Source organism: Mercenaria mercenaria, chromosome 12, assembly GCF_021730395.1.
Source record: "Mercenaria mercenaria strain notata chromosome 12, MADL_Memer_1, whole genome shotgun sequence".
NCBI classification, from domain to species: Eukaryota; Metazoa; Mollusca; class Bivalvia; order Venerida; family Veneridae; genus Mercenaria; species Mercenaria mercenaria.
Genome location: NC_069372.1, coordinates 24227034 through 24243474, shown reverse-complemented (window position 1 = coordinate 24243474; position 16441 = coordinate 24227034). Strand labels below are relative to the sequence as shown.

The 16441-nt window shown below is 34.1% G+C and overlaps 1 protein-coding gene across 2 annotated transcripts in view; it reads left to right on the top strand.

Annotated features, from left to right (window-relative positions):
* The first annotated feature begins 431 nt into the window (after positions 1-431).
* Positions 432-16441, top strand: part of LOC123534461 (transcription intermediary factor 1-alpha-like) — a 32686-nt gene continuing 16676 nt past the window's right edge. Inside the window, exons 1-2 of one of the 2 annotated variants that reach the window (XM_045317656.2) lie at positions 432-911; positions 4385-11939. In XM_045317656.2, coding sequence (XP_045173591.2) covers positions 586-911; positions 4385-5693 — 1635 coding nt within the window. In that variant the 5' untranslated portion in view covers positions 432-585 and the 3' untranslated portion in view covers positions 5694-11939. Of the gene's footprint in view, positions 912-4384; positions 11940-16441 lie in introns of those variants that run through there. The other variant, XM_053519463.1, reaches the window with a different exon arrangement.

Below are 16441 nucleotides of genomic sequence, written 5' to 3'. Positions count from 1 at the left end.
TTGTAAAGTTTACAAATCAATAGACGATATTTTGGACAGACAACAGGTCAGGTATTTAAATTCAGTAAACCTATTACTTCCCGACACCGGGTAAGCTAAAATGTCTAAAACATCAAAACAAAAGTAAGAATTTTGCTAAATTTAATTCTTATCTTGGATTCATGCTGTCTTAAACTTAAAGCACACTTATAGCCGCTCATGTATTGTATCGTATGTTTTAGCATATACATTATACATATGCAATTTGTTTTATTAAGCTTTTGATGTTAAACGTATTAGCACAGGTGTGAACAAACGAACGTTTTAAGTGACGATAACTCATTTAGATTTATCAATCAGTTCGAATTTCTACATTACTTCCCTTAGATTAGCGTAATCTATACCCGGAAGAAGTATCAAATAACGGTGTAGATAACACTTTGAGGCCGCGTAACTATGTAAAGGTCGATAGACAAACATTTGACAATGCGGTGATAAAAGCTAGAACAAATTTCGAGATTCCTTGTGTTATGAGGTACGACTTAGACACTCAGTTATGTTTTAATATATAAATAACGGCGAAAAAAAGGATCAGAAATTATAAGAATGGCGTCAAGCGGTGTTGTAGGAAATACCTCCGAAGAAACGTTTGATATGTTATGTTCGGCGTGTAAGGAACAAAATATAAACAAGGAAGCTGAGAAATATTGCGTAGATTGTCGGGATTACTACTGTTCAGAGTGTTTGAAATTGCACTCGACACTTCCGGCACTGAAAGGGCATAAACTTCTGGGTAAGGAAGCTGGTCAGAGTGGACAATTACTCATGGTGCCAACAGAACGATGTGAGAGACACGACTTTAAAACAGTTGATATGTTTTGCCAGAATCATGACCAGATTGGGTGCGGAACCTGTATTGCGGTTGACCACAGGTAAATGATAAAATTCTAGATTGAATTTCCCGATTTTTTATTTGGAACTATCAAACATAAAATATTTCCAAATGCTTGTATTGCTAAATGTCTGATAAATATTATATAAATATCATTTGGCAGCGTGTGTGACATTGATATTGTCAACCCGAGGGCAGAATGTCGCCCAAGGCGAAAGCCGATTGGTGGCATTCAGTTTCGAAGGTTGACAATATCAATGTCACACAAGCTGTCATGTGATATTTATTTTATTATACCGAACAAAATGAAGTTCATAAAAAAGATGAAATATGTTTTTTATTCATTTAAATCATCAGTTTCATCTTTTCAACATCCTCCAAGGAACAAAATAATATAATGATACTATATGTGTACAAGGGAGGCAATCATTTCATGATTTGGCTAAAATAAAGAAGTAGTTATTTGCCCTTATATGACAGTCACTTTCCCTTGGTCACGTGGCAAAAAGGTTGAAAATGTTTTTGAAAGTCAAAATATCTCTTTCACGGGTAATGGGATTTTATCATTGTAGACAAAAGTGAGGCATAATAAACTTATATATATGATGACTAATACACCGTCATTTTCTAATTATGTCTCCAACATATAGTTTGGGGAGCCATATTGAATGAGTGTTGTCTGTCAGTCGTCTGTCATTCTTTTTGTCACAAAGTTTGTCCATGCAATTCGTCTGACAGCTCCAGGCGGGTTTACATTAAACTTCACCAAGCCTTGTTGAGCACATCATCGCCAAGTTCTGGTTCGGTGATGTCAGTGGAGTTATGGCTCTTGATTCACCAATTATGATGTTTAAGCCATTGCGAATTTCCACCAAGCCTGACAGGATTAGTCAGTTCTAAGCACAGTTGTGCATTTTTTCGGCATGTTTCGCTTCGGTGATTTTCAATAAAGTTATGGCCATTGGTTTGCCGTAGTTTACTTGTCTGGAGGAATTACGCCAAACATCATCAAAGTAATCATTGCCAAATCTAGTTTTCAGTTGAGTTATGACCTTTGGTTTGTCAAACTGTATGATGTTTTGGCCACTTCTCTTATATTGTTGCATATTTAATTGCGCAGATTTCCACCACACCTTACAGGAGTGATCAATGTAAAGCTTAACTATGCATATTGCTAGCATGTTCTGGTTCAGTAAATTTCATAGGAATTATGGCCCTTCACTTTTTTGTATTTCACAATGTTTACCTTACTAAACAAATACCATTCGGATGTGATTATTATGAAGCGTACTTGTGCATAACATCGGCATGTTTAGGTTTTATGATTTTAAGCGGAGTTACGAACTTTGACTTCTGTGATGTATGTGCTATTATCGCATAGTGCGGCAATTTTCCTTTGATCTTTGCAGCATGTTATACATAGTAACACACATTATTACTACAAAACTGTGCTGATATCTTACAAAACTGTTGCGATATATATCAACACGGAAATCTCTATGGAGTTTCATAAGAAAAAAAGTGTTCCGATATATATCAGCACAGTAAAACTGGTCCGATATATATCGGAACACTTTTTCTCTATTGAGGTCCTATCAAGGGAGTATAATTTTTTCCTTTCAAAGAAAAGATGATGATTTTAGCTCCAATTTACAGTTCACAGAGAAAGAATTGTCACAAACGCCTACATTTATAAAGTAAAAGAATAAATAAACTAAAATATTTCAAAAACTTGATAGTTATTGCCAAATTCAGAAATACATGAAATATATGAAATTCTGAGATTTCTCAAATGTTTCTTTTTCTTTGATTTTTTTTACAAACAAAACAACAAGTTTTACAATATGTCTGGCCAATGAAATGCAAAGATTTAAAACCAATGCAGAAATTTGTTGGGTACTTTTATCTGGGGAACACATTTTCTAAAACAGAAGTTTTAGTGTTTCAGTCAGCGAGGCGCAGAAAGGGAATCAAAATAGTAAAAATAATAATAAACAAATTTAAATGAAAATAATATATAAATTTTAATGATAAACTATGCGATAAAACAGTTATAATATGTAATGCTCGTGTGTTACCAGGATATATCAGAGCTAGGGGTACATCTCGTTATTTTTCTCTTCACATATCTGTCTCTCACACTCTCACACATACTATAACTATTACTTATTTGGAATTCTAATATGCTTGCATCTGTTAAAACACTCTTACGCTAGAATGACGTCACATTAACGAGCGGTGACGTCAATGCTTTTGTTGCGACAAAAAAAGAGCGCTTCTATATTTTATCTACTGTTTTAGATTACGGGCATAGATCTATTAGAATCGAAAAAATTTATAACACAAGCGTGTTTTAACACTATTTATACACTCGGGTGGTGGTACGTCGTACGCCCGACGTATAACCACTGCATAGATAGTGTTAAAGCACTCTTTTGCTATAAATTATTTCATAATTCATCAAACTTCTCTGGAGTGATCAATGCCAAGCCTAGTTTTGTATGTCGTTGGAATGTTATGGTTCGGTAATTTTCATTGGAGTTACGATCCTTAGCTGTAGTGTTTTACAATGCCTGCCTGTTAACTGGAGAGACTTTCGTTTTTCTTGGAAAACAATCTCCAAATTGTTTTCTTTATATTGTCATAAGGTTGACCGTATTCTTCGAAACCGTATAGAACGTGGTTTATTTATATCAAGAGCAATTATAATTGTTTCTGATACGTGCGTCCTGTCTGTTGTAATTCAGAGACAATCACATTTTATGGTGCAAAAACAACAAACGAACTGTTTTACATGTTTAATGTCATATGAAAATTAGTTGTCCTGCAATCACCTTGATTAACATTGACATGCAATCATTTTAGTAAATTATACATTAATATAGTTACAAACGTTCGCAAAAGCCTTTGACATACAATCTCTTTGTATGAATGAAATGTGTAATACAATCATTCAAATGCAGTCATTGGAATTTGTCACACTTTAGCATTTAATGATACGATTGATTTTTAAATTACCTTTCAGTCACTTGAATCAATCATAAGTAACTTAAACCTTATCATGTCGGAAACGATTGAGTCTGCCCTTGCGACCAGTGTAGATCATGATCTGCACCGTTCGCTATTCAGTCAGTATCTTTTTGGTAAGCACCCCTTTTACCATCGTCTAAAGTTCCTTCCTATAACCGGGTTTAGAATATTCTTGCTTGTCCTTTAAGTTCAGCTTGGGAAAATTCAGTAAATCTTGGCCTTAGCAAATACAAATCCAAGTCAGCCTGCACATCCGTGCAGTCTGATCATCATCATGGTCTGCACTGTTCGCCATTCAGACAGTATCGTTTTGGTAAGTACCCCTTTTAACAGTTAATGGTACTTTCCAAATTGGAAGATGGACAGGTTCATTATAGAAATTTAGCAGGGTAAGTGTTAACTTATACCCGTCTTTAACAACAATATGACTTTACTAATGTATCATTGATGTTTAATTTAAATCACTTCTTTTCCTTCCTATAGAACATGTCAAGATGTGTTCTACATACCGGAATTTCTGAAGTCCAGGGCCAACGTTATACCAGAATTTCTACAGCGCATGAAAAATATCGAAAACAAATTTAAAGAGTTTCTTAAAACATTTAGCGACGAAATTGATGATCTGAAAGCAAATAAACAAAGGGAAATAGAAACCATCAACACGTTTGCCAAGAAGCTTGAAGATAAGATTAAAGAGGCACAGCGAGATGCTATCTCTAAAGTTGAAGAACGATACAATAAAATTATGACGAAAATAAACAGAGACATTGATAACATAAAGAGAGAACAGGAGACTTTCGAAACAACAAAAAGCTTCATTGAATCTACAGTCATGAATAACTCTCAAGCTTTTGTTGCTATGAAATTAAATGGAAACAAAATTGCAACAACTGAAGCAGCAAGCGATGTCATCGCGAAGATCAAACTTGGCCGAAGAGTTCATTTTACGTTAGATCCTAAGTTTGAGGAGATCAGTAAGGAACGAATGTGCCTCGGGTATGTCAACATAATGCCCTATAGCTTTGAATATAAACGTGCAGCTGACATCAAATTAAATTCAGATACAAAGTCATGCGGTGTTAATGGTTCATGTGTACTCCCAGACGGGTCGATACTGTTCGCTGACAGAAGCAATAAAAATCTTAAGCTGGTTGATGGTTTTGCTTTGACCGTGATAGATCATCACGATCTAAAGACTAAGCCATGGGATGTGTGTTGCTTAGATGATAAAGAAGTAGGAGTTTGTCTCGACAATGAGAACAAGGTTAAAATCTTCAAAGTAGATCAAAAATTGTTCTACAAATATGAGCTTAGTTTCAGCTTTAGTTGTAGGGGAATATCGTATTGTGATAACACACTTTACATATCTGATTCGAAAAGCATTTACATGTGCAGTTTGGACGGGTCTATCTTGAAAACATTCGCAAGTAATTTTACATCTTCAAGTATTTACAACATATTTGTGAGTAAACAGAGCAATAGTATTTTTGTAAGTGATGGATCCATTGGTAAAGGTGTCATTTGCCTTAGCAGTGAAGGCAATATATCTCAAATTATTTCAAACGAGATTAAATGGCCACATGGTTTTGCAACTGCATATGATGGAAAAGTATTTGCATGTGGATTTTGGTCAGATAACGTCATTCTTCTAAACGAAAAGGGAGAATTTGAAAATGTTGTTATCGGAAAAGGTCTAAGTAGTCCGCAGGCTTTGTGCTTCAACTGTCAAAATGGCTTTTTGTATATTCCAAAAAATGATAACGATAGTGTGCTAATCTTTGAGTTGGAATGAATTGACTTTTTGAACTGCCGCCTTGTCTAAGCTGAAATATTTTGATAATATACGTTTAGTTGCATCTTAACATATTAGTCAACTATATATATCGGCAGAGAAAACTGACAAATGTTGCCTGGAAAATTATTTGATGGTTGTGTTGTAATTAACGAGATTTATTGAGTAACCATTTGACTCAAAATACTGCAACTGTTTTCAAAAGACTGCAAAAATATAATCTTCTTTTAGAGGGCTGCAGAAGTAGTAGTAAGAAATAAATTGGTCAAAAGCTACACTTTAACCACAACAATTTTAGTATCCTATTCAAGAAACTGGAACCATGACTGAATGACCGTTCGTTGCTAACGCTATATCGGCAACATTTACACATTTATATTGTTACTTATCGCTAACGGAAGTACTTTGAAACTTTGTAAATCAATACCTAATATGGAAAGTGACGTCAGAGTTATAAGCTCACCTGTCACGAAGTGACAAGGTGAGCTATTGTGACCGCTTGATGTCCGTCGTGCGTCGTGCGTCGTCCGTCAACAATTTCTAAAAAAAAATCTCCTTCTTGAAAATCACTGGGCAGAATTACACCAAACTTCACAGGAATGATCCTTGGGTGGCCCCCTTTCAAAATTGTTCAAAGAATTGAATTCCATGCAGAACTCTGGTTGCCATGGCAACTGAAAGGAAAAACTTTAAAAATCTTCTTGTCCAAAACCACAGGGCCTAGGGCTTTGATATCTGGTGTGTAGCATCATCTTGTGGTTCTCTACTAAAATTGTTCAAATTATCCCCCTAGGGTCAAATATGGCCCCGCCCCGGGGGTCACATGGTTTATATAGACTTATATAGGGAAAACTTTGAAAATCTTCTTGTACAAAACCACATGGCCTAGGGCTTTGATATTTGGTATGTAGCATCATCTTGTGGTCCTCTACCAAGATTTTTCAAATTATCCCCCTAGGGTCAAATATGGCCCCGCCCCGGGGGGTCACATGGTTTATATAGACTTATATATGGAAAACTTTGAAAATCTTCTTGTACAAAACCACACGGCCTAGGGCTTTGATATTTGGTATGTAGCATCATCTAGTGGTCCTCTACCAAGATTATTCAAATTATCCCCCTAGCGTCAAATTGTTGTATAATGACTTTAAGAATTCATTATACTTATTAGATAAGCATTATGGTCAGTTATAAGTCACACACTACTTAAAATAATTTCAGCACTTGGTCATATGAGAAAGTGACAGGTCATGATATCTCGCCCAGGTTAACTACCCTCTGTCCACGTCATGATTGTTGTTTTTGTTCAGTTACTAATTGTTTTGACAAGCTGACTAAATAGGAATTATGACATGTTTATTTTCTAATGGTCATTTGCGTGTGTGCTCCGAGAAAAACATTTTAGTCATCCGATAGACAGTTTTCCTTAAATACAGCATACTTTGAGGCAGAGCTTTAGTATCATTCTGGTACTCAGTTAGGTTAGATGCGTATGTTCGATACTAGCAAAATGAATTAGTTAGATAAAGACCGGGGCAATTAACGTTGAAGTAATTATGTCGAAAAATTGAAGTTCTTTTAATAACTGTGAATATGTTAGAAAATTATGTTAGAGAATTATGAAGAAAGACATTGATGTTTATATATTATCGATGTTTATATATTATCTTAGAACTTAGTACAATATTAAATAGTAGTTATCATAGAGAACAGAGTTGTTGTTGTTGTAGTTAGAATAGTGAACTTTAGACCCTGTTACATTACACGGGTTAATTTGGTACCTTAAAAGAACCAGGATTTAAACGAATCTTCAAAACGGCGCGGACACAACACGAAAGAAGTACTAACAACTACCACGAGGCCACCATGACGAATAAAATGGAATAACAACACTTGCGATTTGGCAGACGACTGGAAATGGAACTGACGACCGATAAACCTCTTAAGACAGCTGTTAGAACCCCAATGAGCAAACGAAACATACGGACAAGATGCAATTTAAGGCTCGGCAAGGAAAGAGAACATCCATGATGTATGGTTATGGAAAAAGAAATCGATACTTCATCAGGTTAGTGACTGTTCATTTTAACTCGTATACCAACGATGCTATTCGGGAATTCTTTAGATACATTTTTGATTTGAAGAGATGTTCAGCTCTCTTTAACATTTTCTTACAATTTTACAGGCGATCCAAAAGAAACTTTATTCTTAAATTGTACGAATTTTCTTACATTTAAATCAACAATTAAGATTTTTTACAAGAATATCATATATAATTTTTTCGAAAATGGTACATTTCATAAGGAAAATGCGTTTTTGTTGTAAAGATGAATTTCATACAGATTACTCATTAGAACATAAAAATGTCAAAGAATATTTATATTGTCCAGCTTCATTATTTTTTGTCACTATGATATTAAGTGAGGAATACCCTTAGGGAAGTAAAGTTGTATAATTGCTCTCAATTAGTAAAATGACAAGATAACATTGTATGAATCATAACCCAAATGCTCTGAACTCCATGAGATTTTGAGATGACGTTGATAACGTCTGTGATGCGTGTGTAACGCTATAAGTATTATTAAAATGTATCGTTGTATGATGTGTCAAGAACCATCATAGAGCATGTGTAAAGCTTATACATAGTAGAATGTCGCAAGAAATGCGACCGTTGATGAAACAAGAAGTTTCTTATTTTATGAGTCTTAGGGGAATTATGTCGCTAGGAAAGCGACCATGTATTGATATGGAACATGAAGTTTATTATTGAGTCTTTGAGAATAATGTCGCTAGACATGCGACCCTGGCAATCAGACCTAGAGATTGCTTCTTATGTATGAGTCTGAGTAGTTGCGGTTATGTTTCAATATGAATAGTAATACTTGTTAATTAGCTGGAAATTCATTAGTAAAATATTTCATTGAATTACAAGCATTTAAGGCGGGATTACATAATGAGAGAGACTAAAACATGTTTTTATGATTCTAAGTGTAAGATTTAAGGACAAATTTGTGCATGATAAATACATAGTTTTTCAGCGTAGAGATAACTGTTATTAGAATTATTTTTGAACATTTATGAAGAAACTAACATTTTGCATTTTACAATAAATGTATCCCGAATAGTTATTAGAGGTTTACGGAGTTTTTAACAGTCCTGACTTAAGACGACGACGCTTTGTTACTAAAATGAAATAAAAACTATAAAAGATTGAAAAACAGAAAACAGGAAATCAGATTGGCATACAAAAGACAAATTTATAAACATTCTATTTAGAGATTCTAAGAAGGCACACTTATGTAACGTTCATATATAGACAAACAAATCTTTTGTCAATGTTAAGTGATTGCTTGTATCTTCGTTAAACGGAGGGAATGCTCAACAACAAGACTTCCTGGAGCTACAATTCAAACCTTCTATCAAAAGGACCTTCCTGAAGACGGGCAAACTATTACTCAACAAATAAGGCTATAATAATGTGAGGCGACATACGAAGATATTTCATGGCCGTTTGGAGAAACCTGACAAGTTGACGGGTCACCACTCTTACTAATTCGACTATAGTAACTGCGGTGTAGAGATGTCAACCATGGAACGGGAATGAATGATGTCACTTTTCACGTAAAAACAAGTATCGTTCCGATTATTAAATATGATTCTAGAACATTGTTTCATTTTTAGTATATACTAAGTTGTAGATTTTTATTATTTCATTATAATATACAACAGGTTACGGGATATTTCATATTAATATTACTTTTGCGTATTTAATCGTATTTTCTAGAGATCTGTGACCTTATATATTTCTTTATATCAGTAATTAACATTTTACGCAGGTCTAAGAATTATACGAAGTATTTCTTAATGATAATATTCCTTTTGACAGGTATATTCATGACAGTTATATTGTGTATAAACAATTATTATCTTCTATTTCAGTTACAATCTTGAAGGCAAAACCCCTGTGGGCAAGGGAGGAAAAAGCATTGTTAAGTATTGTGAAAAATATTGTGAAATTATGTCTCGCTAGTAATGCAGTGATTTATTTAAATCAAATGGGGTTTTGACTTCAAAACGCAAGAAAAACAATCTAGGACTGAAACAAAAAAAAACGAAAAGAAATTGAATATTCTAGGACTGAATCAAAAATCTGTGAAATTGTGAAAAATTATATCTACAAATACCTTGTGTTTTATCTTATTCATTGATTGTGTATATTATATCATGCATCGATCTTATATATTCTTGATTTTGTGAATTCAATAGTGCTCTATTCTACTTAAAGGCAATAATCTTCAGTATTACGACTAAAAACATTTAAAATGAAATTTACGTATTAATTATAAAAATCAGCCGGTTTTATGCATTGCCTTATCTTAAATTGTTAATTGCCTCACATGAATTTTTGTTTTTATTTTTATTCTCTTATAGATAAAAAAAATAGAAAACTCACAAGGAAGAGGCGAGTGTTGTATAATGACTTTAAGAATTCATTATACTTATTAGATAAGCATTATGGTCAGTTATAAGTCACACACTACTTAAAATAATTTCAGCACTTGGTCATATGAGAAAGTGACAGGTCATGATATCTCGCCCAGGTTAACTACCCTCTGTCCACGTCATGATTGTTGTTTTTGTTCAGTTACTAATTGTTTTGACAAGCTGACTAAATAGGAATTATGACATGTTTATTTTCTAATGGTCATTTGCGTGTGTGCTCCGAGAAAAACATTTTAGTCATCCGATAGACAGTTTTCCTTAAATACAGCATACTTTGAGGCAGAGCTTTAGTATCATTCTGGTACTCAGTTAGGTTAGATGCGTATGTTCGATACTAGCAAAATGAATTAGTTAGATAAAGACCGGGGCAATTAACGTTGAAGTAATTATGTCGAAAAAATGAAGTTCTTTTAATAACTGTGAATATGTTAGAAAATTATGTTAGAGAATTATGAAGAAAGACATTGATGTTTATATATTATCAATGTTTATATATTATCTTAGAACTTAGTACAATATTAAATAGTAGTTATCATAGAGAACAGAGTTGTTGTTGTTGTAGTTAGAATAGTGAACTTTAGACCCTGTTACACCACAAAATATGGCCCCGCCCCCGGGGTCCCAAGTTTTACATAGACATAGGGAATTTTTTTTTAATCTTCTTGTCTGAAATCACAACAATTAGACCTTTGATATTTGGTTTGTAGCATTGTCTTATGGTCCTCAACCAAAATTGTTCAAATTCTACCCCTGGGGTGAAAAGAGGGGGTCCTGGGGGTCCCAAGTTTTATATAGACGTGTATAGGAAAAAGCTTTAAAAATCTTCTTGTCTGAAACCATACGACCTAGGCTTTTGATATTTGGTATGATGCATTGTCCTCTACCAAAATTGTTCAAATTATGCCCCTGGGGTCAAAAGAGGTCCCGTCCTGGGGTCACTTAGTTATTATGTGAGTTATATTGGAAAAAATATTTAGAAAATCATCTGATCCTATTTCCAAGACTGTTTAATTATAATTACCTGTTGACCCCAAGTAATATGATGTCACTTGACTGTGACCTTGACCTACTGACCTACTTTCTTGTTTTTAAGATACAGCCTTGAAATTTTGATGACATACACAGTGTTGCACAAATCGTAAAACTGAATTTCATTGACCATGAATGTGGCCTACTGACCTTCTTAATATTTTATCATCAGTTTGACATTTGAAACATGAAGCTCATATTACTCAGGTGAGCGATCCAGGGTCATCATGACCCTCTTGTTTTTGTATATAAACAACATGAATTCTTAAACATTCCGGGAAACAATGTACAATTCATTTATTCAATGTCACCTAGATTATTCTTTTTCATCTTGGTAGTGTGTTCTCACACAAAAAAAAAGATAAACAGAGACTTTTTTATAATTAATGCCCTACTTACATGAAGGCAAAATTGTAAAATGTAGTGACGTTTACAGCATATCTAGCCATAATGTCAAATTGTCCTGTTCCTCATATTGATTGTTTCACTACTTCATCATTTTAATACCTGTGCAGTACTGTTAAATTATAGATATATTTTATCTATTCAACTGTTTACTGATAACTTGATATTTGATTAGCTATGATATGTCAGCTGATCTTAGTTATTATCGTAATTTGAGATTGATATAAACTTAAACATCCATGATAAATTGATGAATATATAATGTGTTCTCACTATAATGACATTATGCACGAATAAAACTTACTTACTTGATTCATGTCTTGGTGATAAATATAGTTTTAACAAGTTAAAGCATAGCAAAAGTTCCTTTTAGGGCACATCTAAATAAATATATAATGACCATCTTGTAAAATTTTGGTTGCAATGTCTGTTTTAAATATCGGTCATCAGTGTGTGGAACCCCAGGATCGGACACAAGGACAAGACCGTTCTACCTTATTGACATTCCGTATCCCCACGTTTAAGCACCCCCGGTGGCGTTACATTTTGCACCAAGAGTGTGTTTATTTCTGTACCAAATAAAAAAAGTTAGAATTTTGAAAAAGAACTATGTTGTTTTCTACTACCCAAAAATGTCAAGTCCGCTATACTTCCAATTGTATTTACGTTAACATACAACTAAGTTGTTAAATCCTACAACAAAGTAAATCCGTTACCACTTTCAGTTGAGTAAATACGGCTATTAAGAGTAAATACTGCAAGCTGTAGAGTACCATTCGATGCGTGAATTTGTTGCGCACAGTTAGAGGGTTGCAGTGGGATTTGTTTTCACATACTGACTATGCATTCGAAGGTAACGGTGTATGTAAACCTTTGTAACATATAAGATGTTTGGCATGTTTAAAAAAGCCACTTTTCCATACTCGGGTTTAGTAATATGTAATCTGCGGAGCGCATTCAGTCAGAGAGTCGCCTCAATTAGGAAAGAATAATTTTAACCTCAGAGGTTATTTAAAAGGTCACGGAGTTTGACTGGCCAGCTTGTAATTACAACAGCTTTCTAGGTCAGTTGCTCAGTCAAGTGTGACTTACCATTACAATGTGTTCATTCTTTCAAGAGAAGGAACAACCCAACGATGGATAAATCGTAATCGTATTTAATTCGGTTCATACAACTTTAAAAAAAGCAAAAGGCGAAAACCAGACTTTGAACATCTGACCTTGAATAAATCGCATGACACAAAATTAATACATTTAATTTCAAAATAAGTTAAACAAAACCAAGACAAACAAGCTGTATGACATTGACATTGAAGATACGACATTCAAACTGGTTCAAGAAATATTCTCCTATCACAGCTGTTTATGATATAGGAATAACATTCCCTCAAATCTTGACATTTGAATCTTAAATGTTTTGAACGTATTCCTAATATAACTCTTCTGTTAAAACCATATTTAAGATACGTCGGTTAATCTTCCTGTAGATACAGCTAATCCTAATACATTTTGTACTATGGTTCAGGCGAGCTACTTAAAGAAATATAACATTTTAAAGAAGAAGAAAAGTAAAAATAAAACGTTTAGCCTTTTTGATGAGGTCGACATACTTCTCGGACTTAATCTACACTACGGCACTTAGAAGAGGTACCAACTGTTTTGTAAATATTTAAATGAACTTAGCTTACCATGCTAATAATACTTATACTGTCAGTAGTGACTCCACGACCCTTGCATCAATTTTATCATTAAATGTGACATTCTTTTTAAGCATTATTTATGGTCATTGTCACATCAAGATCCTTCATCTGTGAAACTTTCAAGTATGTTTGAAGAGTTGGACACAGAAGAGTTTTCTCTATATTCTATATAACAAAACTGACGGTAAAGATAGCTACAGCCTTCCTTCATGATCATCTGCACATCAAGCTTGTTCATTTATGAAAGTTTGAAGCAAATCAGGAAAATAGTGTGGGATAGTTGGACACACAAAATTTTGGGACGTACGGACATCAGTAACGCTATATGTTCCTCCCCATAATAAATGTTGCATAATGAGAATTGTTTTTGTCCAAAATTAACGAATACCATTAGATTTTGCTATGAATATTATAAAAATAATAATACATGTTAGCAAATATTACGCCTTAACAGCAGTAATGCTAGAATTGGTCGATTGGACCATGTAAGATGTTCGACTAAAAGTTTGAGGCAAATTGTATTCCGATAAGGTTGTGCATCTATGCAACTTTAAGTCCATTCTTTCAAAAAGTAAGAAAGGGTCATACATCTAGAAATAAAATAGCCAAAGAAACAAAGTCTATTATTTATGATCATCTTCATATGAAGGTCCTTCATTTGTGAAACTTTCAAACATATCCTTTCAATAGTGTTTGATGAGTTGGACACACAAGATTTTTCTCTATATTCTATATAGCGGAACTATCAAAGGGCCATAACTGCAATAAAATAGACATAGAAAAATCCTTTATGGTCATCTGCTGGACACACAAGTTTTCAGGACGTACGGATGTACCGAAGGCAGCAACACTTTATGTGCCTTCCCCATAAATTTTAGAGGCATAAAAATCATTGGCCACTGTGGACATAATGCCAAGCATGGCTGGGCATCTATATAATAGAAAGAACCCTTGTCTTTCTAGAAACTACCTGGATAGATGTTTGTACATTAATTGCCACACGTTGAGTCTGCTCATGAGAGGTAACAAAATGTGCAACACCTCTCATGCCCCCTAGCACCGGCTTAAGCAGAACTCTGTTACACATGTGTTGAATGGACTCCATGATCCCAAATGACCAGGAAATATAACAACGCTGAATCCTAGTACGGGGAGATTTAAAACAAGAAAAAAAATGTTCAACATTATGTTGTGCCAGAATTTCTACAGCGCATTGCAAATGTTGAAACAGAATTACAAAGTTTTCTCAAATCCTTCAACAGAGAAGGTACTTTTCTACAGGACAATAAAGTGAAAGAAATAGAAACAGTAAAATAAATTTACAAAGGGACTGCAAGAAATGATTAAGGAAGCAGAAAAAAGATGCGATTGATACAATAGAAAAAATATACACAATTAAATGCAGAGGTAGAGAAGAACATCGACAATCTACAAAAAAGAAGTGAAAAAATGTTGGATCAACCAGAGCCGTCATTGACTCTGCTATCCAAAACGATTCACATTTTTTTTTCAATGATATTCGGAGAAAGGAGTGTTTCATCTGCTGAAAAAAATTGGTTAATACGCCAAGATGATCAAACTTGGTAGACGAGTTAGTTTTTACGCAATCCGCAATGTGAATGTTATAAAATCTTTGCCTAGGAAAGGTGAAATGTTTGCTGTACGGTGAGACATTTTACAGCATTGGGTGGTTGTTGGACCAGTTAATGTGTAGTGATGGAATGAAAAATAACATGTCTGATTACTTCTAATGTTTTAACATTTACTGCGTTATGAAATCAAAAGTTCATATAAAAACTAACATGAGAATTCTTTTTGCCCGAAGACACATCCCCCTACTTTAAAAATGGCATTCCGACATTTCTCTACCTGGAATACATGGAATTTAATGAAGATGAAAAGAAAAAGCGAACAAAAAGTACAAGAAAGTATTTCAAACATAACGAATGATAACAAGGGGTTAACTATCAATGTCTTTTTGTCTGGAACAAAAGTCAAAAACTGGATACGTAAATTTCAGTTACAGTATAATAAAGGTGGAACATACATGCAATTCTATAATATTTGACATCTGTTCTAAAATAATTAAAAGTAAAGGGTAACTTAATTTCAAAAATAGCACGCATGATAAGTTACATTATATATGTGATACCAGTTTCCACACAAAATATATTTGAAAGGATGCACAGATGTGTAAATCAATTCCACAATACGTTTGTATTTCTGGTAATTAATACATCTGTATTGGCTCATTAAAATAATAACATCAACAACATTGATTGTCTTAGAAACAATACATTAAATCAGATCATATCAGATACATGACAGGCACACAACGTTATCCGGGTAGTCTAAAAGTAATATTAGCGTCTAGCCTGCTGGCGGTAAATGATTCGGTCTTTGCGGCCAGTCCGTGCAGGCTGATCTTGTTCTGCACTGTTCGCTATTCAGTCAATAAATTTTCAGTGAAGACCCCTTCGAGTAATGAATAGTACTGTCCCAATTGTAAATGAACGTTTTTTGTGCGGACGAAGAACGTTTAGAAAAGGAATTTTGGTCATTGTTCATGTACTAGAAAATATCTTGAATTCTTGTTGTTCTACTGTAATTCACAACGTTGAGGATTGCATTGAACCATGTATATGTATTGTTGGTATTATGTGAAGCGACAATCCAACTATGTAAAACAAGCACAGCATTCCTTGCAGAATACAGAAAAGACGTTGGCACATGCGCGCGCCCGCGCTCGAACACACAAAAACACACACGAACACACACACACAAACACACACAAAAACACACACATTTGTCAGTAAGCTTCTTACTCATTTTTTTTCTCCTTAATTCAATACGGTTATAAAGATATGAATATCTACACACTTGCAAAATGATAAACTGCAAATACAAAAAATGACTTGTGCAATATATTCTAATTCACTTCAATTTCCTCTGAAATGAATTGTTTCAATTCTGTGAATCCCGCCCAGTGATAAATAATGGAATCGCTTTCTCTTTCCTGCTTCCAAGTTCTAAAAAGCACTTTACAACATATCTATTTACTTATATTTTCAAAATATAAAGAGTTTTAAAAAAAACTATAATTGTCTTACA